The sequence below is a fragment of the Lepidochelys kempii genome, chromosome 14, assembly GCF_965140265.1.
Source record: "Lepidochelys kempii isolate rLepKem1 chromosome 14, rLepKem1.hap2, whole genome shotgun sequence".
NCBI lineage: Eukaryota > Metazoa > Chordata > Testudines > Cheloniidae > Lepidochelys > Lepidochelys kempii.
The window spans coordinates 30,539,901-30,564,164 of NC_133269.1; the positions used below are offsets into that span (position 1 = coordinate 30,539,901).

General features: G+C 49.1%; 1 protein-coding gene across 5 annotated transcripts; it reads right to left on the reverse strand.

Annotated features, from left to right (window-relative positions):
- Window positions 1-363: 363 nt before the first annotated feature.
- On the reverse strand, window positions 364-17,399 carry LOC140898232 (uncharacterized). Of its 5 annotated transcripts, XM_073311781.1 has the most exons (5): window positions 17,098-17,399; window positions 16,110-16,224; window positions 14,584-14,697; window positions 11,726-12,793; window positions 364-1,987 (listed from the first exon to the last, which is right to left on the reverse strand). In XM_073311781.1, the coding sequence occupies exons 2-5, from the start codon at window positions 16,141-16,143 to the stop codon at window positions 1,122-1,124; spliced, it is 2,082 nt and encodes a 693-aa protein (XP_073167882.1). In that variant the 5' UTR covers window positions 16,144-16,224; window positions 17,098-17,399; the 3' UTR covers window positions 364-1,121. The 5 variants fall into 5 exon arrangements, with proteins under 5 accessions (XP_073167882.1, XP_073167876.1, XP_073167879.1 ...); XM_073311775.1 differs by lacking the exon at window positions 364-1,987 and having other exon boundaries at window positions 10,321-12,790; window positions 17,098-17,396; XM_073311778.1 differs by lacking the exons at window positions 364-1,987; window positions 16,110-16,224 and having other exon boundaries at window positions 10,321-12,793; window positions 17,098-17,398.
- Window positions 17,400-24,264: the final 6,865 nt, after the last annotated feature.

A 24,264-nucleotide genomic window follows, 5' to 3' on the forward strand; every position in this document is an offset into this window, starting at 1 on the left:
CAGACGGATTACACACACACACACACACACACACAAAGAGGGTAACTGACTGGGAAGTGTGAGGTAGGTTAAAATGTCTGAAGAAGTCCAATTCTACACCTCCTAGTAGGTAAGGATGACCCAGAGAGAGAAAGGAGCAATGCTTCAGCTGCTGCTGGGGAGGAGAAGACAGGCTGCTCCCCTCTGGAAGTGTCTGGCCTCCTGGGGTGAGGAGCCACATTAGTCCCAAGTGACCTCTTCAGCTCACAGGTCACCTGAATTCTGCTAACAGTGCCATGAATTCCCTGAACTGATTACATTTGGGGTGGGGAACAGAAGAAAGATTAAAGCCCAGAGACAGTAAGAACCACAAGAACAAAGAAATGGAAATGATTTTTGGTTTAAACATTTTGTTAATCGCTATTTGTTCTACGGTGCATACAGAGTCCCCATGTACGACAGCTGGTCTAGCACAGCCTTGTCTATTCCAGAAGAGAAAGGAAGGCAATGGTAGTAACTGAGTGGGCTGTTTAAAGTAGAAATGAGACTCTCATGTCCTAACACCAGAGTGGGAGCTGGCCTCATTTGCCTTTGACCTGAACTAGTTAAAAGAGATGTGAATGTGCTGCTGCTGGAGAGAGGCCCTTGATACACACAGCGTGAAAGCTGTGCTGCAGTCCTCTCCTGGAAGAGCCACGGCTAGCACCCCGCTCGGTCCCCATGGCGTCTCTGCTGAGACATTCCATAGTGAACCCCGTCTGGGTTAGTCCCGCTGGTGTTCCCGGGGTGTAGACACTCATCCTACCTGGAAATGGCAAGAAACCTACAACCCGTTCTACACAGGCCAATAGTAAAAATTTAACAAGACAAACATATCCCTTATCCTACCAGCTACTCGCCCTCCCAATACAAACCCCAGCCACTGGCCAGCTCTCCTTGCCCATCCCTAGTCCCAACCCACTAAAACAACCAATTCTCCCAAGAACCAACCCCTTCCCCTAATGATCCCTGCTAAAAAGCCATACCAGCTCCCTCCCACCCCACTAACCCCCAGAAAGCAGATCCCACAAGCACACAGCTCCAATCTCCTCTAGCTACTGCCTCCTGCTGCTCTGATGGACTCTCCTTCCCTCCCCCAACCCCTAACATGCTTGAGTGGGGTACGGCCATAAAGGCAGGAAGGACACAGGGTTCTCTCCTGTGTGGGTTCTCTGATGCCTCTTGTGGTGGGAACTGCGGCTGAAGCTTTTCCCACAGTAAATGCACTCATAAGGCTTCTCTCCTGTGTGGATCCGGTGATGCTGGGTCAGGGTAGATTTGTCAGTGAAGCTTTTCCCGCAGTCAGAGCATGTGTAGGGCTTCTCTCCTGTGTGGATCCTCTGGTGTCTGATCAGGTTTGAACTGACATTGAAGCATTTCCCACAGTGACTGCACTCATAGGGTTTCTCTCCTGTGTGGATCCTCATATGTTTGACCAGGTCCGAGTTCTGGCTGAAGCTTTGCCAGCACTCGGCACACGTGATGGGGATCTCGATAGTCGAGGTTTTCTTCTTTGATGTTTTAGTTTTTTTAACCTTCCCAATGGCAGCGCTGTCCCGCTGGATGCATTTGTCCTGCCTTTTCCCTGGAGGGCTCCTCAGGCGCCTCTTGTGGTGGGAGCTGCGGCTGAAGCTCTTCCCACAGTCGATACATTTATAGGGCTTCTCACCCATGTGGACGCACTGGTGCTGGGTCTGGGTCGACTTGTCTGTGAAGCTTTTCCCACAGTCAGAGCAGCTGTGGGGTCTGTCCCCTGTATGGGTTCTCTGGTGACGGATAAGGTTTGAATTGATGCTGAAGCTTTTCCCGCAGTCAATACATTTATAAGGTTTCTCCCCTGTGTGGATTCTCCGATGATTCATAAGGTCTGAGCTCTGGGTGAAGCTTTTCCCACATTCGATGCAGATGTTGGGCCTCTCCCCTGCATATGTTCTCTGGCGGACGATGGTGTCTTTGCGTTTCCTCACGCCTCTCCCACGGTGGGTGGACTTACCCTCTCTCTCCTCTGAAGGGTTTTGCTGCTGTGCTTCTGACCTGCCCTGACTCTTAAGGGATTTTCCCTGGTCCAAATTCTGAGACACGTTTCCTTTGGATCGTTTTGGAGACATCTCAGGCAGTTCCTCTCCAGCAAGGCTTTGAAGATTCGCCTATTTTGTTATCACTCACAGTCCTGACACCTGCTGGGATAAAGAGAGAATCCAGACACGAGTCATGCTCCAAGCATAGGCAGAAGGAAACAGGAATAATCAGTTGACAAATTATTTTAGAACTGAGAAGGCTCTTTAACCTCACAGGCAAAGGTGTAACAAATCCAATGGCTGAATGATGCAGGCAGCTGAGCTCAAAATGGAATTAAGGCATAATTTTTAATAACTTCCCAAGGGAGGTGGTAGACTTTCCATCATTTAAAAAGTTTTTAAAAAGATTGGATGCCTCTTTCTAAAAAAAGAAAATAAAAATGTGCTCTCTAGCTCAGCCACACGTTATTGGGCTCAATGCAGTAATCACTGGGTGATCTTCCCTGACCTGTGCTATACAGCAGAGGTTCTCACCCAGGGATACAGGGTGCCTTGGAAGGGCCGTGAGCAGGTTTCAGGGGGTCCTCTAAAATAAACCAGAGAGCAAGGCCTGCCTGAAATTCACTGGGTCCCAAGGCAGAAAGCTGAAGTCCGAGCCCTGCCATGCAGGACTAAAGCCAAAGTCCGAGTAACTTAGCTTGGCGGGATCCCCTGTGGTGTGGGGCCCTGGTTGCTACCCCCTAATGTCAGGTCTGGCTTTTAATTTACTGGATATGCAGTAAAACAGTTGCTGTGGCACAGGTGGGCCGTGGAGTTTTTAATAGCAATTTGGGGGGAAGAGGGGGCTCAGAATGAAAGATGCTGAGAACCCCTATTCTAAAGGAGGTCAGACTATGCCTTCCGGAGTAGCCACCTGAGCTCATAGTTGCCCTGGGTACCCCTTAATCCCTCAGATTTTCTGTTATGACTCTCACTGATGGCATGTATTAATTTAGGGACCAGTCCTACAACTATTCACTCATGTGAGTAACTATTCACAGAAGCACACCAAGGCCTCATTCCCCATAGCCTTATACTTGTTATTTACACCTGTGCAGATTAAGTGCAAAGTGGGGGAAAATACAACCATTTCAGCTTAGCAGAGCAGAGGGTGAATGACACAAAATGCAAGGCAAGAGCACCCAGCCCTTAACTGGCAGCTCCTTAGGGCAGGGGGACATTTTTATTTGTTTCTACAAAGAACCCAGCCCGCTCATCTGTGGGCAAGACTAATAACAATCAAAAGAGCCATTTTAGGGGTTTCCCCTGACATTATCCCCAAGTGCAGGGACTAAGCAGAGGCAACAACTGGCTTTTCCTCTCTGCTCTTCTAGTTAAAAAAAACAAGAAAGTCAATTCTTAGATGACTTTTGTCTAAGGTAACCTAGGCTATGAATAAGAGTTTTTAAAAGGCAGGTTTACTAGCTGATGTATCAGTGACCACAGCACTTGGAGCTGGGTTGGGCAGGTTCGGGATCCGGGAACTCCCCTCCCCAGTTCTCTCTCCTACTGCCCCTTTCTGGGCTTTCCTTCCCCCGCTGCCCTCCCCTCTGGCAGGGTCCAGCCCGGAGGCATTTCCTCCCCCATCGCTGGCCTGGCTCCTAATAGTGCGAACGGGAGCGAGCTGCCATGCGACGAGTGAGAAGCGCTGGGGGTGAGGAGGGGCCATCTGGGCAGAGCCAGCGCGGCTCGCTTTCTGCCGGGCCCTCGCACTTTCTCCAAGTTCCCTCTTGCAATTACCTGGAGTCTGCGGCTCAGAAGCTGATGTCGACAGAGCCCGAGGCTGCCCCAGGGGCTGGTTCCAGCCCCGGAGAAAGTCCCGCCAGCTGGGCACAGAAGGGCGGTAGGGAATGACTCTCCCTACACAGCAGCAGCGGCGGCTCAGTCCGGCTCACAATGGAGGCAACAGCCCCAGCTTCTGACCCAGGAAGTTCAATCCCTTATATCCTGGTCAGACGAAAGCCAGAGAGACTCGGAGAATCCCCCTCCCCCTTCCTTAGCAGTAACCAGAGGCCAAACTAGCCTTCTGATGACAACAGCTGCTGAGGGCGGCCCGCTTTGCTGCTGCTGAGCACCGTGTTAATGCACGTTTGAACTGCAAATGGCTTTTCAGGTTTAAGACCCATCTGAGAAGGGATGCATGGGGCAGGTCTTGTCTTGGCTGCCCGCATATACTGGGATGTAACTGGAAGCTGGGGCTGGAAGAGTTGTGATGGTCACATCGAGCAGGGGGGAAAACTCCCAGGATGGGTGTAAAATTGATGGTGATGTGAAAATGTCCCCCCGGCAGACAGACATGCACACTGTGTAGCCTGAGCTCACTGCAGTCACCAAGGGCTCCTTGCATCCCTCCATTTCCCCCACGAGCTCCCTGCAGGTCCCCCTTCCATCCCCCTCTATTGGCAGGGTGACCAGATAGCAAGTGTGAAATATTGGGGGTGGGGGTGGGGTTGTAATTGGTGCCTATATAAGAAAAAGCCCTGAATAACAGGACCGTCCCTATAAAACCAGGGCATCCAGTCACCCTATTGGTAAGCCAGAGGGCTCAGCAGTACCCCAGTTCCAGTTTGCACCCCAGGGATCATAGAATCATAGAATATCAGGGTTGTAAGGGACCCCAGAAGGTCATCTAGTCCAACCCCCTGCTCGAAGCAGGACCAATTCCCAGTTAAATCATCCCAGCCAGGGCTTTGTCAAGCCTGACCTTAAAAACCTCTAAGGAAGGAGATTCTACCACCTCCCTAGGTAACGCATTCCAGTGTTTCACCACCCTCTCAGTGAAAAAGTTTTTCCTAATATCCAATCTAAACCTCCCCCACTGCAACTTGAGACCATTACTCCTCGTTCTGTCATCTGCTACCATTGAGAACAGTCTAGAGCCATCCTCTTTGGAACCCCCTTTCAGGTGGTTGAAAGCAGCTATCAAATCCCCCCTCATTCTTCTCTTCTGCAGGCTAAACAATCCCAGCTCCCTCAGCCTCTCCTCATAAGTCATGTGTTCCAGACCCCTAATCATTTTTGTTGCCCTTCGCTGGACTCTCTCCAATTTATCCACATCCTTCTTGTAGTGTGGGGCCCAAAACTGGACACAGTACTCCAGATGAGGCCTCACCAATGTCGAATAGAGGGGAACGATCACGTCCCTCGATCTGCTCGCTATGCCCCTACTTATACATCCCAAAATGCCATTGGCCTTCTTGGCAACAAGGGCACACTGCTGACTCATATCCAGCTTCTCGTCCACTGTCACCCCTAGGTCCTTTTCCGCAGAACTGCTGCCTAGCCATTCGGTCCCTAGTCTGTAGCTGTGCATTGGGTTCTTCCATCCTAAGTGCAGGACCCTGCACTTATCCTTATTGAACCTCATCAGATTTCTTTTGGCCCAATCCTCCAATTTGTCTAGGTCCTTCTGTATCCTATCCCTGCCCTCCAGCGTATCTACCACTCCTCCCAGTTTAGTATTATCCGCAAATTTGCTGAGAGTGCAATCCACACCATCCTCCAGATCATTTATGAAGATATTGAACAAAACCGGCCCCAGGACCGACCCCTGGGGCACTCCACTTGACACCGGCTGCCAACTAGACATGGATCCCGCTGTTGTAGAGTTGCTGGCAGACCAGGTCAATCCAGGGCCACAGGCCAATTCACTTGTGTATTAGTACAGATTGGGATAGCTCAGTGGTTTGAGCATTAGCCTGCTAAACCCAGGGTTGGGAGTTCAATCGTTGAAGGGGCCATTTGGGATCTGGGGCAAAAATTGGGGATTGGCCCTGCTTTGAGCAGGGGGTTGGACTAGATGACCTCCTGAGATCCCTTCCAACCCTGGTATTCTATGAAAGTATGGTTGGTGTTTACAATTCACAAATAACATCCCAATAGTTTTCATATTATTTTCACCTCTTTGTTCCTGTTATAATGAAATAGCAAACATTTACATTGTGCATACCCCTGTAAGTAAACAACAAAGAAATCTTGTGGGATGCTAATAAAGGACTTCAACAGAAAAGCAAGTGGTCATTATGGTGATAATTGGTGGCCAATGACTCAAACTGCATTCCTCACTCACCATCATCAAAGGAAAACTCTGTGTGTGTAGAGACTCCATCAGCTTGTTTTCTGTGAGAAGAAGCTATATGTATGGATTCCAGGAATGATCCTGCATCTCTGGACTGTATGGACTCTTACAGGGAAGGGCACCAGATGCAAAGCCAAGATTCCCAGATATTATCTGGTTGTTCATTACATTACTGCTACCATTTGGACTTACAAACTGTGACTTTCCTGTACCTATATTTTACTACTTTAACCTCTCAATAATTCTCATTTCCTTTTCTTAGCTAATAAACCTACTACTAGGTTACTATAGAACTGGGTGCCAATGTTGTCTTTGGGGTGAGATCTGGAGGACCCATTGATCTGGGGTAAGTGGCTAGTCCCTTGGGACTGGAAGCAATCTGAGGTGGTGTAATTTTTGGTTTATGTGACTATTATCACTAAGTCCAGTCTGTCTAGGTGGCAAGATAGGCTGGAGAGTCTAAGGGGACTGTCTGTGACTCCATGGTAAGACTGGTACAATGATCCAGGAGTTCACATTTGTTACTGGCTTGGTGAAATCTAATTATAGAACACAGCTCCAGTTAGGGATGTCTGCCCGGTTTTCTAACAGTCTGCCCTGAGATTAGCACTCACAGTTGTGAGCCACTCCAGACAGTGTGACAATTGTTTTCTTGTGCTCCCTCATCTATCTGTTCCCCTCTGTTGTCTCTTGGCAAGAACTTTTTGTTCTATGTCTGTATAGTGCCTAGCACCATGGGGTGCTGGTCCATGACTAGGGCTCCTACTTGTTATGGCAATACAAATAATAAATAATAACTATAGATTATTACAGGGATGGTTGGAGCTGCTGGCTCTGTTCACTGGATGCCGGGGCTCCATGTGCTTCCCATTCCCCACTTTCAGTTTTCCTGATTGGGCACCAAAATCAACAGGGTTCTGCCCACTGCTGCCTAAAAAAACACCCTGAAATGTGGAACTGATTGGATGTGGTGCTGAGAAGTTAGGACCTTACATCCAAATGGAGAAATGACATCCAATTGAATGTAGGACCTGGCTTCACACAACCAATGAAGATCCCTCCCTAGCTCCCCACAGGAGGGATCAAGTATCCTTGTCTCTTTCCTGAAAAGTAGGAATGAACCAGAGACCTTGCAGGGCTCTGGGCAGCCCTTGGGGCCAGGTACCCATCATCTCTGGGGCTCTTTTATTAGGGGAACCCCTGGGACAATCTCAGATACCCACAGAATCTCCCGTTCCCCGGACTCATGGAATCTCCTCATCTCCATGCTCACCTGCTACCTTCAAGGAGTGGGGAGGGGCAGCCATACTGTGCAGACACCTCCTTAAAGAGCCTCCCCTAGGCAGGACATCTGAGCAGTAACATCTGCAGAGGACAGGTAACCTTCCTGTGCCACTCTAGGGTCTCCATCTGCTTTTATGGCTCCTAGCGCTGTCATATCTGAGCACTTCATGAACATTAATGGATTTATGCACACAACCCCCAGCCAGGCTTATTTCCCCCATTTGGGGAAACTGAGGCACAGAGGGGTTGGTTTTGGGTGGGGGAAGAGCTCCGTACCTTAGCAGCTCCCCTTGAGAGATGTGCAGAGTGCTTTAGGGACTCTGTCATCATTTGTCCAGCACCAGTGCAGTTCCCTGAAAATTAGGCCTAAGGCAGGTTGTCACACTCAGGACAAAGTCGCTTCATCCGGGGTGAAGTGTCTTGGGTGAGTTGCTGCTGATGCCCCCAATGACTTCCCCATGTGAGAGTCTGGCGATCACCCTGGTGATATGGGTACCATATTCAAGTCAAATAAATCTGTGCTAAGGACTCGCCTGTAAATGGAGAGACTCCCCACCACCTCTGCAAGCTGCAGGCTAGGAATAGAGAGCACAGGGAACGTCACCCGAACTTCACTGTCTGAGAGTCCTCAAACATTTATGAACACAAACCAAACCTTAATTTAATGACAGCTAATGACACATCCCACCACACAAAAAATGTAACCACATGGGAATGAGAAGGAAAGCCTCCTGCAGTGCTGTCAATAACTTACACCCCCGTGCAAAACCACTCTCACGTCAGCAGATCGGCGCACAGTCTTGGACTGGACTGAAAAAAGTGTGTGGTGGCGGGGCAGGTCTATCATAATGTGGAAGCAGCGGCTTTGGTAAGACAGTGCTGAAAGTGCACCCCTCAGCAATTCGTCTTGGTTTAACTTTCGTTGTGTTTTTGGGCCAGGTCTGACTCCTTGCAACTCCTCCATTTTAAGCCCTGTAGGCACATGTGACTGGCACATAGCCCACACACGTAACATTATTCTATTTTAACATCTTAGAGGCTACCATTAAGGTTTCACATGAGATCACAAGTTGGATGAAGCTGGGGTGCATATGGTTTCTCAGTATGTCTTGGAGACGGAAGTGAATGCCTTGTGGAGTGTCTCTTCGTGCCTAGCACCTGCACACAGGCCATCCCTACACCTAGGTGATTCTCTGAGTGCTGCCTCCCAGCCTCCCATTGCAGTGTCCCAGGCAAATCCAGCTGCAGTTTAGAGCTGGGGTACTTGTAGAATATGAGCTGTACAGTGCCCATATCTGGGGATTTCAACAACCCACTTAGTGCCCAAGGCAGAGAGCAAAGAGAAAGCAGCAAGCCTGGAGCATGCAGTATCAATAGGGAAGCATAAACTTCAGTCTCTTCTGAATAATGCCAATACTCAGCTCTTAAATACCTCTCTCAACATGCCTTAGAAAGGAGGTGAGCGTCCACTTTATAGATGGGGACATGACTTGCCATAAGTCACCCAGCAGCCCTATAGCAGAGCCAAGACTAGAACTCTTGCTTCCTGAGTCCTAGTCCAGCATACTACACAATAGGCCCCATTGTTCTGAGAAGATGACGGCAGTCAACTGGCGTTGCTTGTATACAGCAGCTGAGTAATAATAACCCCACTGAGAGCTATATAAACACTTTCCATCCACTGCTCTAACAGCTCTTTACACAGGTGGCTAGGGGGTCACAGATGGGGAAAATGAAGCCCAGGACTCATAAGCAAGTCAGTCAGTACCAAGCCAGGCCTTTCCTCAAGGCTTTTGACACTTCATTCAGGGACTTCATAACTACTGTAAAGTTCTCGGGCATGCTTTGCTCTCCATCTCTGACAAATTACATCACTGCAGAACAGAGACTTCATTATTATTATTATTATAAAGGTTTTTACAGCTGTTAAAGCCAGAAGGACCCTTGTTACCATCTAATCTGAACTTCTGCATAACACAAGCAATAGAACTTCACCCAGTGATTCCTGCATCCAGCACAGTTGCTTTTTGGTTGATTTGAGTCTTCCCCTGCATGAAAGCAAGAGTCCATTTAACAGAGAACCAACAACTTTAACAAAATTCAGGAAATTAAATAAACAACAACAAAGAACATTTTGAAACGCTCTACAGAAGATAAGAACCATGCCCTAAAAGACCTAACAAGCTGAAAAGATAATGGGCAGAGATAGGATGAAGCTTGAGATCTGCTGAAAAGCTAGTGTGATCTACCAATGGCATTTAGCACCTGTTGTATGAGTCCGACTATTTAAAACATCTTATTAGCCCTGATCCTTGGCTTCCATGTTCAGTGCAACTCAGGAGGGAGGTGAAAAGGTGTATTTAAGCAATCTTTTATTTTCCCCCCATCCTAGGAGCACTTGACCCCAGACACAGGTTAGATCAGCCTGACTTGTATGGGTTGCCAGTGCCCCCAAAGGGCCAGTACAGCAGCCAGAGGCTGGCAGGGTATTGTGTAGCCATGTCTCTGCACCACCCACAGAGAGGGTAGGTGGTATAGGAGCTGCTTCTCTGCCTCCGCACAAGCCAATGCTATGTTAAGCTGGCTTTAGGGCATCTTTGTGCTGGCAGAGTTGGCACCAATTTGCCCCAAACCAGGGGAAAACCCGCTCCAGTTGCGTGCTCTGGAGTTGATGGGCCCCTTGGGAAAAGTCTTTTAATGAGAGGCTCGAGGGATGACTCAGAGATAAATGGAAACTGTGAGCCTCAGGGTGTCAGGGTCTCCAGACCTCAAACACTGGGCAATGCGCCATGCACAACATGCACTGAGAGGCCAATGCTGTGGGCTCCTCAGTTACCTGGCTGCAGTCCCTCTGGGTTCCCAATAAACACACAGACACACACATACAGTAACCAAAGCTTCTTTACTAGGGCAGGCAGAAAATGGAAAGAGTGCAGACAGCCCCGATACAGAGCTCCTACAGAAATCACCTGGCCACATCCTCAGCTAGTGTAAATCGACATTGCTCTATTGGTGTCAGGGCTACACTGATTTACACCAGCTGAGTTTCTGGCCAGATTGTGTAATTACAGTGTTTCTTCTTGCCCAGGTGGACAGGCAAATAAACATGTTAGGGGCCCATACTCTAGCCTAGGCATGTTCCAGGCTTCAAGCTGGGCTCATTAACAGGGTTAGAACTTCAGTTTTGAGGCCTCCCACATGCAAGGAAAAACAGTTATAGACACTAGGCCCCATCTACACAACAGTTATCACTCAGGTCCTGGTTACAGCACAGATTCCGCTCACCTGACTTTAACATGGTCATAAGGTCTCTAGTTATGTCCTTGTACACAGCCTGAAGCCTGAGCTTTTAACCCATTTAGGGAAGACTGGATTAGGTTCCATCTTCATTACAACCTATGTCTGTATTGTCGCTGGGTCGCTTGAGTTAGGGATGTTACTGTGGGGCGAAGACCAAATGTGATTCCAAGCTGCGTTTAGACATGGGGCCCTGTGAGTTAGTTACAGACAGGAAACACAGAGGAATCCTTCACTGGGCCATCCAATCAGATCCTGAGCAATACTTGCCCCTTGGGTCTCCACTGATACATGAGAAGTGTCCCTCCAAATCCACCCCAGCACAGGAGATCAGCCTGATGTCTGGCTTTGCTTCTGTGCCAGCTGGGCACCTCTCCTCCTGTAGCTCTGCAGGCCCCCACCCAGCTGGTACCTCCTGGAGACCTGCTGGGACACAACACACCCATACCCAGATCTCCCTGGCTCTGGGGGTGTTTCATTGACTGGACAGCTCGGATTCACAGCTTTCTCTTTTACCTCTGTACATTCTCTCAGGGACTCTCCTGGGTCCTCTTCAATCCAGTGACTGGACAGAGGGAAAAGAGAGAGAAGAAGATGAGGAGACCACCACGGAAAGAGAAAATAAGGTCCAGTCTTTTCTAATCATTAATAATGTGCATTACCAAGACAGCCCATCTGAGATTGGAGCCCCATCACGCCCGATGCCATACTGACACCTGGTGAGATCCAGTCCCTGCCTGATTCAGCCCAAACAGCATAGTCTTTCTCCAGGCAGCTCTGTTCAGTGACAGACTGGGACAAGGTCACTGAATGAATAACAAGAGACCAAAGACGCAGGCTTTCTGAGGGCCCTTTCCAATACCTCAAAGGATCCACAGCCTCCTGTTCTGGTTCCCAGACCTATCTTCAGGCCTCACATAAGCCCCCAAAGGGAAACTGGCAGCTGGTGTTGATCACAGGTGGATCCTCTGATGTCTAATCAGAGCAGAACTCACAGTGAAGCTTTTCCCGCAGTCGGTGCATTTGTAGGGTTTCTCTCCGGTGTGGGTCCTCAGATGATTGATGAGGGATGAGCTCTGCTTGAAGCTCTTCCTGCAGTCAGGGCATTTGTAGGGCTTCTCTCCAGTGTGGATCCTCTGGTGCTTGATAAGGGATGAGCTCTCGAAGAAGCTTTTCCCACACTCGGTGCATTTGTAGGGCATCTCTCCAGTGTGGCTCCTCTGGTGCCTGATAAGGGCCGAGCTCTCAAAGAAGGTTTTCCCACACTCGGTGCATTTGTAGGGTTTCTCTCCTGTGTGGGTTCTCTGGTGTCTAATGAAGGAGGAACAGTAGCTGAAACTTTTCCCACACTCGGTGCAATTGTAGGGGCCCTCTCCCATGTGGGCCCTTTGATGAGTGTTAAGGTTCGAGCTCCGATTGAAGCTTTTCCCGCAGTCGAGGCATTTATAGGGTCTCTCTCCTGTGTGAATTCTCTGGTGAACAATAAGGTCTGAGCTCCAACTGAAGCTTTTTCCACATTTTGTACACTTGTAGGGCTTCTCTCCCACGTGCAGCCGCTGATGTTTCATCAGGTGTGAGCTTTGGCTGAAGCTTTTCCCACACTCAGTGCATTTATAGGGCTTATCTCCTGTGTGGATCCTCTGATGCGCATTACGGTTTGAGCTTCGTGTGAAACTTTTCCCACAGTCGAGGCATTTGTAGGGTTTCTCTCCCGTGTGCAATCTCTGATGGATTAGCAGCTCTGACCTCCAAGAAAAGGTTTTCTCACACTCAGTGCATGTTTTCTGGGTTTCTGACTTATCTGTTCTCCGGTTGATGCTGATGTTGTTGAATTCCTTAAAACCTTCTCCTGGGTGAGTGGATATCCCTAGTCTCTCATCTGGGTGGTTTTCCTGCTGCCTCTCCAGTCCACACTGACTCTCACAGGTTTCTCCAAGTCCAGGGCTCTGGAAAATGTTCTCTTCAGCTCTTCCCAGCAACATCATGTCCAATTCCACCATCTCAGGACTTTCCTGCTCCAGATTCTCCTCCTCATGCTCACTCCCCATCCCATCATCTGCTGGGTCAGAGAGAGAATCCAGACAGGAGTCACTCCCTGTGCCCAGGGGAAAGGGAACCATTGAAAGGGGAATGGGAAAGGGGAGATGGGTACAATAGAAGGGCTAAGTGCTGAGGGTGAGATCCACCAAGGTACTTAGGTGCCTAAACCCCAGACTTAGGCCCCCAAATCTTGGGTTTAGCCACCTAGGTCCCTGTTTTGGCTCCACTCCAGTCGCCTAACCTCACTTGACACTGAAGTTTTTTAAAATGAAAGTTCCCTGGGTGCCTATGTTCCTGCCTCTGGCCATGTGCATGGCTGCCTCATTCTAGGCATCTGGACGCCCATCTCCCACCAAAGCCCCAGAGTGATCAATGAACCAGGGGAAGACAGGTGTTCAGCCGCCTACATGTATGCAGTGCCCAATCCAGCAGGTGGCCCCCAAGATCAGGTCCCATTCAAAATCCAGCCAGCAGAGGAGGTGGCAGTAATACCTACTTTATAGCTTTTAGCTCAATGGTTAGAGCACTCAGCTGGGATGTGGGAGACTCCAGTTCAATTCCCCACACCCAAAGGGGAGAAAGACCCCCTGTTCAAATCCTCCCACCTTTCAGGAGGGTGCTCCAGCTACTCAGCTCTGGGATATTCTGATTGGCAGTGGCAGGAGGTGCTCTTTCCATCTCTCCCATTGGAGCTGCTGCACTCTGGATAAATGATGAAAGAGTTACTGGAGCAAGGGCACTGGACCCAGAGTCTCCCAGGTGGATGCACTGACCACAGACACAGACCTGTTTGTGTGTGCTCTCGTCCTCTCGTTCCCTCCCCAACGATTAAGTGTTTATCCACAGTGGAATAGTCATTGGGCCAGAGAGAAAGAATGACTCTATAGTCCAGAGGTTAGGGCACTGAGATGGGAGACCCGGGCTCCAGCCCCCTTGCTCCAGCCACTCTTCAGCCAGCTTCACCACGAGAGGCGAAGGAAGTCCCACCTCCAACTATCCCATAGCTCAGTGGTAAACACACCCTCCTGAGATGTGGGAGACCCCTGTGCAAATCCTTTCACCCTCTCTGGCAGAGGGGGAACTGAACCTCCATCTTCCACATCCCAGGGAAGTTCTCTAATCATTGGGCTACAGGTGGAGGTTTTGTGTAGAGTGAGATAAGCACCTACCTCATTCCCCCAAGAAATAGCTTAGGCCCCTGAGCCACCTGATTCCAGGAGAGGGGTTCCCACTGGTGTATCACTAAGCAGAGCTAGGCACCTCCCAGTAGCCTGGACTCTTATCTCTGAGAGAGGGGCAGGGCTTAGCACATGCCCCTCTGGTCAGCATCTCGCATTGGCTAGCTCAGCTGAGGTGTTAGAGTTTGTGGATCCCATTCTTAGGCACTTATCTCAACCATTCATTGCACAGGGAAACTCAGCGCCTAACTCAGGCTTTGTGAATCGCAATACTGTTCCTGCAATTTACTAGCTGCCTAAAAGTTAGGCCCTGTGATGCCCAGCATTGCAATGCCTAAGTCCTTTCACGGATCCCAACCTGAATCACCCCAAGCCCTTTCCCAGAGGAGAGAAAGAAGATGACCAATCCTGCCTCCACAATCCATCTGAACACTCAGGAAAGAGAGCTATTGCCAGATGTCAGTCAGGCTGGGTGGGAGGCCGTGAGTGATGTCTGCTATGAGGGCATAGGACACCTGCTGGGGACAATCCTGACCCGAGGTAGAACTGGGGAGCTCACGGGGTCTTTGTAGGAATCTTGTTAGCACAATTTGCAAATGGTTTCTTACTTGGTTTAATACTGACCCCTCACCTGTGGGGGCTACTCTCAGGATCTCCCATTCCTTAGCGGCGTGGGGATCTGGGACACCCAGCTCTTCCACTGTTTCCATCCGAGAGATCACGTTGGGTTTAGGAATCGGAAAGTCTACTCAGAGAAAGGAAAGAGGAGAAATCAGAGTTTGTCACACACTCATTAAATAGATGCTACTAAAAAGCTCCATAATTTCAATCAAGTTCCTTCCCTTGCTGGTGGTGAACTTGGGTAAACCTGTAACAGAGGGGGAAATGCTCTTGGAGACCCTTTGGGACAGTCAGAGGTCTGGTGAGCAGCATTCATTCAGAACACTGAATGAGGCAGGATCCTGCGCAAAAAACTCTGTGATCATGCATAAGAGGGCTGAACCTAATCCTGGCATTTCCTAACTTTTGAGTGCTTGATTTTGCAATCTTAATAATACAACATTCTTTTGACATATTTTTGTATGATATAGGCTTTTTTTGTAATAAAAAAAAATCAGAGCAATTCCATCTTTTGCAACCATAGTGGTAATTTTCTGCAGCTGATACCTTTTTGTCAAATCTGGCTGCATTTTCATGGAGACAGTGAAAAGCATCTCTCCAACCTTACGGCCATCCCCTCTAAGCATAGGAGATTTGAGTCTGAACAGTTAGTTTGTTAAAGTTGTCTTACAACTGAAGATGGAAAGTTATAACAGAAAATGTTAGGCAACTTTAATAGGGCTTGTCTTCCCTCAGGCAAAAAGTGTGGTCTTAACTCGAGTTAGGCACAAGATAAAACAAGATAAAACGAGTGAAGACAAGGCAGGCTGTAGTTTTCACAGGACTTAGTAGCTCAAGGCTGCCGTTAAGCTCCCCCATAGACTTTAACTCAGGGTAAGAACACACCTTTTTCCTAGTGAAGGTGCACCCGCAGGGGTCACTATCACTCCATCCAGAAGGATGATGAGCCCATATGGAGGCAGTGTGGGCCAATCGATTGGACATTAGCCTATGACTATCTACACAACGAGCTCGGGGTGTGATTCCCCTGCTTGTGGATGCATCCTTGTGCTAGCTCTTGTTGAGCTAGTGCCAGTATAAATAGCAGTGTAGCCACAGTAGCCTAGGTAGTGGCAGCGGAGGCATGGATATAGACCCACCGGTTTGTAAGTGGCAGGGCTCAGCCATGTTTCTGCTGCTGCTATGGTGGCTACATTGCTACTTAGACTCACCCTGGCTCAAAGAGAACTAGCAGGAGTACGTGTACACAGACAGGAGAACCATACCCCTAGCTTGTCATGCAGACATAGGCTATGATGCAGAAGACCTGAGTTCTATTCAGAGCCCTGCGAATGATGTGGCCTGTTTCTAGGGCAAGTCACTTGCCCTCTAGGTGCTTCTGTTTCCCCCTCACGCTTTGAGCGTCTTTACAGTCAGACTGTGAGCTCTTCAGAGCAGTGTCTGCCTCTCCCTATGTGCTTGCTGGGCCCTGTTCTTGGTGCTGACTCAAGCACTTCAGAGATCTCCCCATTCTTCTGAGAAGAAAGGAATCCTTACCCAGCAATATCAGGGACTCATAGTTCTCCTGCATGTCGTCTCTCTGACCTGGGTCCAGAAGTTCCCACTGCCCCTGGGTGAAATACAGAGCCACCTCCTTGAAGGTCACCAGCCCCTGAAACAGCAAGTATCTCCTGCATTAGAGCTATCCCACCTACTCAGACATAGGAACAGCAAGCTGGCAGCTCTGCTCGCTTTGATTAGGGATCAGGCTGTTTTCCCTGTTCTAGCAGAGCTCTTTGTCCAGCGTTGGACGACTGACTCTGTGATGCTTTCCCGTTGTCGCATGAGTGAAACCCCCAGTGTCTCCCTGGTGAATGCACACACCTCTTGAAGGAACCTGAACCAGGCAATGTCAACCTGCCGTGCCAGCGACAATTCCACAGTTCTGCTTCCTTATTTCTTTCCCTGTGTGGCCTCCTCCAGACTCTCAGTCCTCACCCCTTCTGCCTCCTTGCTCCCAGGAGCAGAGGGGACCCTCTTTCGGGCTCAGCAGGGCTAAGAGGTACAGCCAGAAAAGCCCTGGTGATGTTCGCACACTATCCACTCTCCCAGGGCCAGGAATGGTTCCCACGGGCCCTGCGCATCAGGCAATTTATTTTCCCTGGATTTTTGATCTGTCTCCTCTTCATTTTCCACCCCAGCTCCCTGCAGGGACTGGAATAGATCTGTCATTGAATGAAGCTGGGCAGGGCTGGGAACAGGGAATCTCCCTCCCCACTTATTACTCCTGCTGTCCCTTCCAGTCTCTCCCCCTGCGCTCGGGCTGGGAGACTCGGTCCCTGGCCCAGCCCCTCTCCCGGCGCTGGCTCGGTTCCTGCGGGCACTCAGGGGAGCAGAGCCTGGGGGGGGGGGGCAGCAGCTCCGGGACTCGCAGATCCCCGCCCCCGGGAGCAGAGCTGGGGCGAGGAGGGGCCGTTGGTGCAGAGTCACTTTCCTGCCCGGCCCCAGCCCCGGCCCCGGCACTTTCCCCGGGTTTCTCCCTCACCTGCAGTCTCTGTCTCAGGAGAAAGTCCCCCCGGCAGTGCACAGAGGGGCGCTAGCGAAGGGCTTTCCCCGCATACACCCCGCTAGGGAGCCGCAGCGGCTCAGCCCGGGCTCCCGGATGCACCAGCGACTGCCTCTGACCCAGGAAGTTCATTCTCCAAAATGCTAAGCCCAAATGAGGCTGAGAGAAGGAAAGACAAAAAGCGGCTTCTCCTCCCTTCCCAGTGATCAGAGCCCTCTAGTGTGGGGGTGTCCGCCTCCCTGAGCAGCCTCAGGATATGGGCGGGCGACTCACACAAACTCCAGATCAGTGTCAGAGGGGCGGCTGGCTGAGGTATGTGTATGGAGTGAGGGTATGTCTACACTACGAAATTAGGTCGAATTGATAGAAGTCGTTTTTTTAGAAATCGTTTTTATATATTGGAGTGTGTGTGTCCCCACAGAAAATGCTCTAAGTGCATTAACTCGGCGGAGCGCTTCCACAGTACCGAGGCAAGCATGGACTTCCGGAGTGTTGTATTGTGGGTAGCTATCCCGCAGTTCCCGCAGTCTCTGCTGCCCATTGGAATACTGGGTTGAGATCTCAATGCCTGATGGAGCTAAAACATTGTCGCGGGTGGTTCTGGGTACATATCGTCAGGCCCCCGTTCCCTCCCTCCCTCCGTGAAAGTAGCAGCAGACAATCGTTTCGTGCCTTTTTTCTTGAGTTATCTGTGCAGACGCCATACCACGGCAAGCATGGAGCCCACTCAGGTAACCGTCACCGTATGTCTCCTGGGTGCTGGCAGACATGGTACTGCATTGCTACACAACAGCAGCAACCCATTGCCTTGTGGCAGTAAATGGTACAATAGGACTGATAGCTATCATCATGTCTGAGGTGCTCCTGGCCAGACATGGGTGCAGGAACTACATTAGAAGTGACTTGACCAGGTCATTCTCTTTAGTTCTGCAGTCAGTCCTATTGAACTGTCTTATGGTGAGCAGGTAGATGATATGGATTGCTAGCAGTTCTATTGTACCATCTACTGCCAGGCAGACAAGAGATAAGGATGGCTAGCAGTCCTCTTGTACCATCTTCTGCTGAGTAGCCATGAGATGTGGATGGCTTGCAGTCCTTCTGCACCATCTGCTGCTAACCAAAGATGTAAAAGACAGATGGAGTGGATCAAAACAAGAAATAGACCAGATTTGTTTTGTACTCATTTGCTTCCCCCCCACCCCCAGTCTAGGGGACTCATTCCTCTAGGTCACACTGCAGTCACTCACAGAGAAGGTGCAGTGAGGTAAATCTAGCCATGTATCAATAAGAGGCCAGACCAACCTGCTTCTTCCAATAACAACAATTACTTAGGTGCACCGTTTCTCATTGGAACCCTTCCTGAAATACTCCTTGATGTAAAGCCACCCCCTTTGTTGATTTTAATTCCCTGTAAGCCATGTCGTCAGTTGCCCCTCCCTCCGTCAGAGCAATGGCAGACAATCGTTCTGCGCCTTTTTTCTGTGCGGACACCATACCAAGGAAAGCATGGAGGCTGCTCAGCTCACTTTGGCAATTAGGAGCACATTAAACACCACACACATTATCCAGCAGTATATGCAGCACCAGAACCTGGCAGAGCGATACCGGGGCAAGGAGGCGACGTCAGCGCGGTCACGAGAGCGATCAGGACATGGACACAGATTTCTCTGAAAGCATGGGCCCTGCCAATGCATGCATCATGGTGCTAATGGGACAGGTTCATGGAGTGGAACCCCAATTCTAGGCTCAGGAAACAAGCACAGACTGGTGGGACCGCATAGTGTTGCAGGTCTGGGACGATTCCCAGTGGCTGCGAAACTTTTGCATGCGTAAGGGCACTTTCATGGAACTTTGTGACTTGCTTTCCCCTGTCCTGAAGTGCATGAATACCAAGATCAGAGCAGCCCTCACAGTTGAAAAGCTAGTGGTGATAGCCCTGTGGAAGCTTGCAACTCCAGACAGCTACCGGTCACTCGGGAATCAATTTGAAGTGGGCAAATCTACTGTGGGGGCTGCTGTGATGCAAGTAGCCCACGCAATCAAAGATCTGCTGATATCAAGGGTAGTGACCCTGGGAAATGTGCAGGTCATAGTGGATGGCTTTGCTGCAATGGGATTCCCTAACTGTGGTGGGGCCATAGACGGAACCCATATCCCTATCTCGGCACCGGAGCACCAAGCCGCCGAGTACATAAACCGCAAGGGGTACTTTTCAATAGTGCTGCAAGCTCTGGTGGATCACAAGGCACGTTTCACCAACCTCAATGTGGGATGGCCGGGAAAGGTACATGACACTCGCATCTTCAGGAACTCTGGTCTGTTTCAAAAGCTGCAGGAAGGGACTTTATTCCCAGACCAGAAAATAACTGTTGGGGATGTTGAAATGCCTATATGTATCCTTGGGGACCCAGCCTACCCCTTAATGCCATGGCTCATGAAGCCGTACACAGGCAGCCTGGACAGTAGTCAGGAGCTGTTCAACTACAGGCTGAGCAAGTGCAGAATGGTGGTAGAATGTGCATTTGGACATTTACAGGTGCGCTGGCGCAGTTTACTGACTCGCTTAGACCTCAGCGAAACCAATATTCCCACTGTTATTACTGCTTGCTGTGAGCTCCACAATATCTGTGAGAGTAAGGGGGAGACGTTTATGGCGGGGTGGGAGGTTGAGGCAAATCGCCTGGCTGCTGGTTATGCGCAGCCAGACACCAGGGCAGTTAGAAGAGCACAGGAGGGCACGGTATGCATCAGAGAAGCTTTGAAAACCAGTTTCATGACTGGCCAGGCTATGGTGTGAAAGTTCTGTTTGTTTCTCCTTGATGAAACCCCCCGCCCCTTGGTTCACTCTACTTCCCTGCAAGCTAACCACCCTCCCCTCCTCCCTTTAATCACCGCTTGCAGAGGCAATAAAGTCATTGTTGCTTCACATTCATGCATTCTTTATTCATTCATCACACAAATAGGGGGATGACTACCAAGGTAGCCCAGGAGGGGTGGTGGAGGAGGGAAGGAAAATGCCACACAGCACTTTAAAAGTTTGCAACTTTAAAATTTATTGAATGCCAGCCTTCTGTTTTTTGGACAATCCTCTGTGGTGGAGTGGCTGGTTGGCTGGAGGCCCCCCCACCACGTTCTTGGGCATCTGGGGGAGGAGGCTATGGAACTTGGGGAGGAGGGTGGTTGGTTACACAGGGGCTGTAGTGGCAGTCTGTAGGCTCCAGTTGCCTTTTCTGCAGCTCAACCATACACTGGAGCATATTGGTTTGATCCTCCAGCAGCCTCAGCATTGAATCCTGCCTCCTCTCATCATGCTGCCGCCACATTTGAGCTTCAGCCCTGTCTTCAGCCCGCCACTTACTCTCTTCAGCCCGCCACCTCTCCTCCCGGTCATTTTGTGCTTTCCTGCACTCTGACATTATTTGCCTCCATGCATTCGTCTGTGCTCTGTCAGTGTGGGAGGACAGCATGAGCTCAGAGAACATTTAATCACGAGTTTCTTTTTTTTCTTTCTAATCTTCACTAGCCTCTGGGAAGGAGAAGATCCTGTGATCATTGAAACACATGCAGCTGGTGGAGAAAAAAAAAGGGACAGCAGTATTTAAAAAGACACATTTTATAAAACAGTGGCTACAGTCTTTCAGGGTAAACCTTGCTGTTAACATTACATACATAGCACATGTGCTTTCGTTACAAGGTCGCATTTTGCCTCCCCCCACCACATGGCTACCCCCTCAACCCTCCCCCCTCCCTGTGGCTAACAGCGGGGAACATTTCTGTTCAGCCACAGGCAAACAGCCCAGCAGGAACGGGCTCCTCTGAGTGTCCTCTGAAGAAAAGCACTCTACTTCAACCAGGAGACCATGAATGATATCTCACTCTCCTGAGGATAACACAGAAAGATAAAGAACGGATGTTGTTTGAACGCCAGCAAACATACACTTCAATGCTTTGTTGTACAATGATTCCTGAGTATGTGCTACTGGCCTGGAGTGGTAAAGTGTCCTACCATGGAGGACGCAATAAGGCTGCCCTCCTCAGAAACCTTTTGCAAAGGCTTTGGGAGTATATTCAGGAGAGCCGCGAATGCCAGGGCAAATTAATCCTTTCACATGCTTACTTTTAAACCATGTATAGTATTTTAAAATACCTTCTCCCTTCTCTGCCTGCCGCGTCCAGGAGGCAGCCTTGGGTGGGTTCGGGGGGTACTGGATCCAGGTCCAGGGTGAGAAACAGTTCCTGGCTGTCGGGAAAACCGGTTTCTCCGCATGCTTGCTGTGAGCTATCTACAACCTCATCATCATCATCTTCATCCTCAAAACCTGCTTCTGTGTTGCCTCCATCTCCATTGAAGGAGTCAAACAACACGGCTGGGGTAGTGGTGGCTGAACCCCCTAAAATGGCATTCAGCTCATCGTAGAAGCGGCATGTTTGGGGCTCTGACACGGAGTGGCCGTTCGCCTCTCTGGTTTTCTGATAGGCTTGCCTCAGCTCCTTAAGTTTCACGCGGCACTGCTTTGGGTCTCTGTTATGGCCTCTGTCCTTCATGCCCTGGGAGATTTTGACAAAGGTTTTGGCATTTCGAAAACTGGAACGGAGTTCTGATAGCACGGATTCCTCTCCCCAACAGCGATCAGATCCCGTACCTCCTGTTCGGTCCATGCTGGAGCTCTTTTGCGATTCTGGGACTCCATCATGGTCACCTCTGCTGATGAGCTCTGCATGGTCACCTGCAGCTTGCCACGCTGGCCAAACAGGAAATGAGATTCAAAAGTTCGCGGTTCTTTTCCTGTCTACCTGGCCAGTGCATCTGAGTTGAGTGTGCTGTCCAGAGCGGTCACAATGGAGCACTCTGGGATAGCTCCCGGAGGCCAATACCGTCAAATTGTGTCCACAGTACCCCAAATTCGACCCGGCAAGGCCGATTTAAGTGCTAATCCACTTGTCAGGGGTGGAGTAAGGAAATCTATTTTAAGAGCCGTTTAAGTTGAAAAAAGAGCTTCATCGTGTGGACGGGTGCAGGTTTACATCGATTTAACGCTGCTAAATTCGACCTAAAGTCCTAGTGTAGACCAGGGCTAAGAGCTACACCTAAGTCCATGTGTTCACTCTGAGAGGGGAACGATTCCGTTCTCAGCAACTCTCCTGGGAGATGAATGTGACTTGTAGTGATGAAAATACTTGCCTATTCTGGGAACTTCATGTTAAAATGTCTCGAATCCCTCTTTGTGCTCTGATCAGAGATTATCAGCCGTTTGTTCGCAGAGAGAAATGCCTTGGAGAGGAGTAGTGGGTAGGCCACTAGACTGGGGATCCCGACAAGTAGGTTGTGTTGGATATGCAATCAGGGGATGTGGGAGAGGGCTGACTTTGTATGGGCAGTGGCTAGCATAGTGGGCCGGAAGAGCTGGGTTCTATACACAGTTTTGCAACTGGTCTGTTGGGTGACATTGGGCAACCTAGTTCAGTACCTATGTAAAAGGTGGGTAATGAAGGTTGTCTCCTTTGTTAAGTCTCTGAGATATACTGATGAGAAGAGCTTGGTATTATAACTGGTTATAATGAACTGGGAGGTACAAAAGCTGGGTTAATTTCCTGTCACTTGCTGTGTGACGTTAGATCAATCATTTGATGTCTCTGTACCTCATCTGTAAAATGGGGTAGTGATATTTCTGAGACATGTTATGAGCCTGACATTAATACACGATGGCGAGGTACTCAGATACTGTAGGATGGAGCTCACAAGCCAAGGTCCAAACTAGATTATAAAGCCTGAAGAGACCACTGCGATCATCTAGTCTCTGACCTCCTATGTAATACAGACGAAGGGACTTTCCTGAATTAGTTCCTGCTAAACATGTATTTTAAGAAAACAACCAAACCTGATTTATAAATTGTCAGTGATCAAGAATCCACCACAATTGTTAGTAAGTTGTTTCAATGGCTAATTGAACTGTTAAAAATTTGCATCTTATTTCTAGTCTGAATTTGTCTAGATTCAACTTCCAGCCATTGGATCTTCTTATACCTTTGTCTGCTAGATTGAAGAAACATTTATTGTTAAATTTCTGCACCCCGTATAGGTACTTATAAATTATGATCAAGTCACAATTCTCTTTGTTAACATTCTCGCTGTTAAGCTAAATAGGTTGAGCTCTTTGAGTCTATCACTGTAAGGCATGTTCCAGTCCCTTAATCATTCTTGTGGCTCTTTTCTGAACCTTCTCCATTTATCAACATCCTTCTTGAATTGTGAGCACCGGAACTGGACACAGTATGCCAGGAGCACCAAATATAGAGGTAAAATAAAATATTAAAACGTATTGTTTACCTGTGCCCAATCTACCAAGAAATCCAGATAACTCTGTATCAGTGCCCTGTCCTCTTCATTACTTATCACTCCCCCAATGTTTGTGTCATCTTCAAACTTTATCAGTAATGATTTTAGGTTCTCTTCCAGATCATGGATAAAAATGTTGAACAGCACTAGACCAAGAACTGATCCCCGTGGAACTTCATTAGAAACTCACGTTCCTCATTTACAATTACATTTTGAGGGACCTGTCATTTAGCCAGATTTTAATCTATTTAATGTATGCTATGTTGATTTTATATCTTTTGAGTTTCTTAATCAAAATGTCATGTGGTATCAAGTCAAATACCTGACAGAAGTCTAAGTATACTATATCAGCAGTATTGTCTTTATCAACCAAACTTGTAATCTCATCAAAAAGATATTCTTCTTCTTTCATTTGGCGATAGTGGAACAATGAAAGCAACAGTGAGGGCTACAGTTGGATTTTAAGGTCTATTATTCAGTCCAGAGCATGGCTGTGACACCTCCAGGATGAGCATAGATTGGACAGTCATCCGTTATTTGTCTGACAGTTTGCACCATATCACAGTTGCAGTTTGGTGATTCCCTCACTTTCTATCTATGGACTAAGTCTGCACATCTTCCATGTTGGGTGTGGATACGGTTTAGAACTGTCCCGATGCACCGTGGGAAGGAGAAGCCCAGCACTTGCACGGTTGGGTTGTTGATTAGATTTTTGTTTGGTACGTTGGCAGCCACCCAGGCTTCAGACCATCTGCTGCAAACATCCTTATCTTCTGCAAGGAGGGCTGTGGTATGACAGCAGAAGGGTT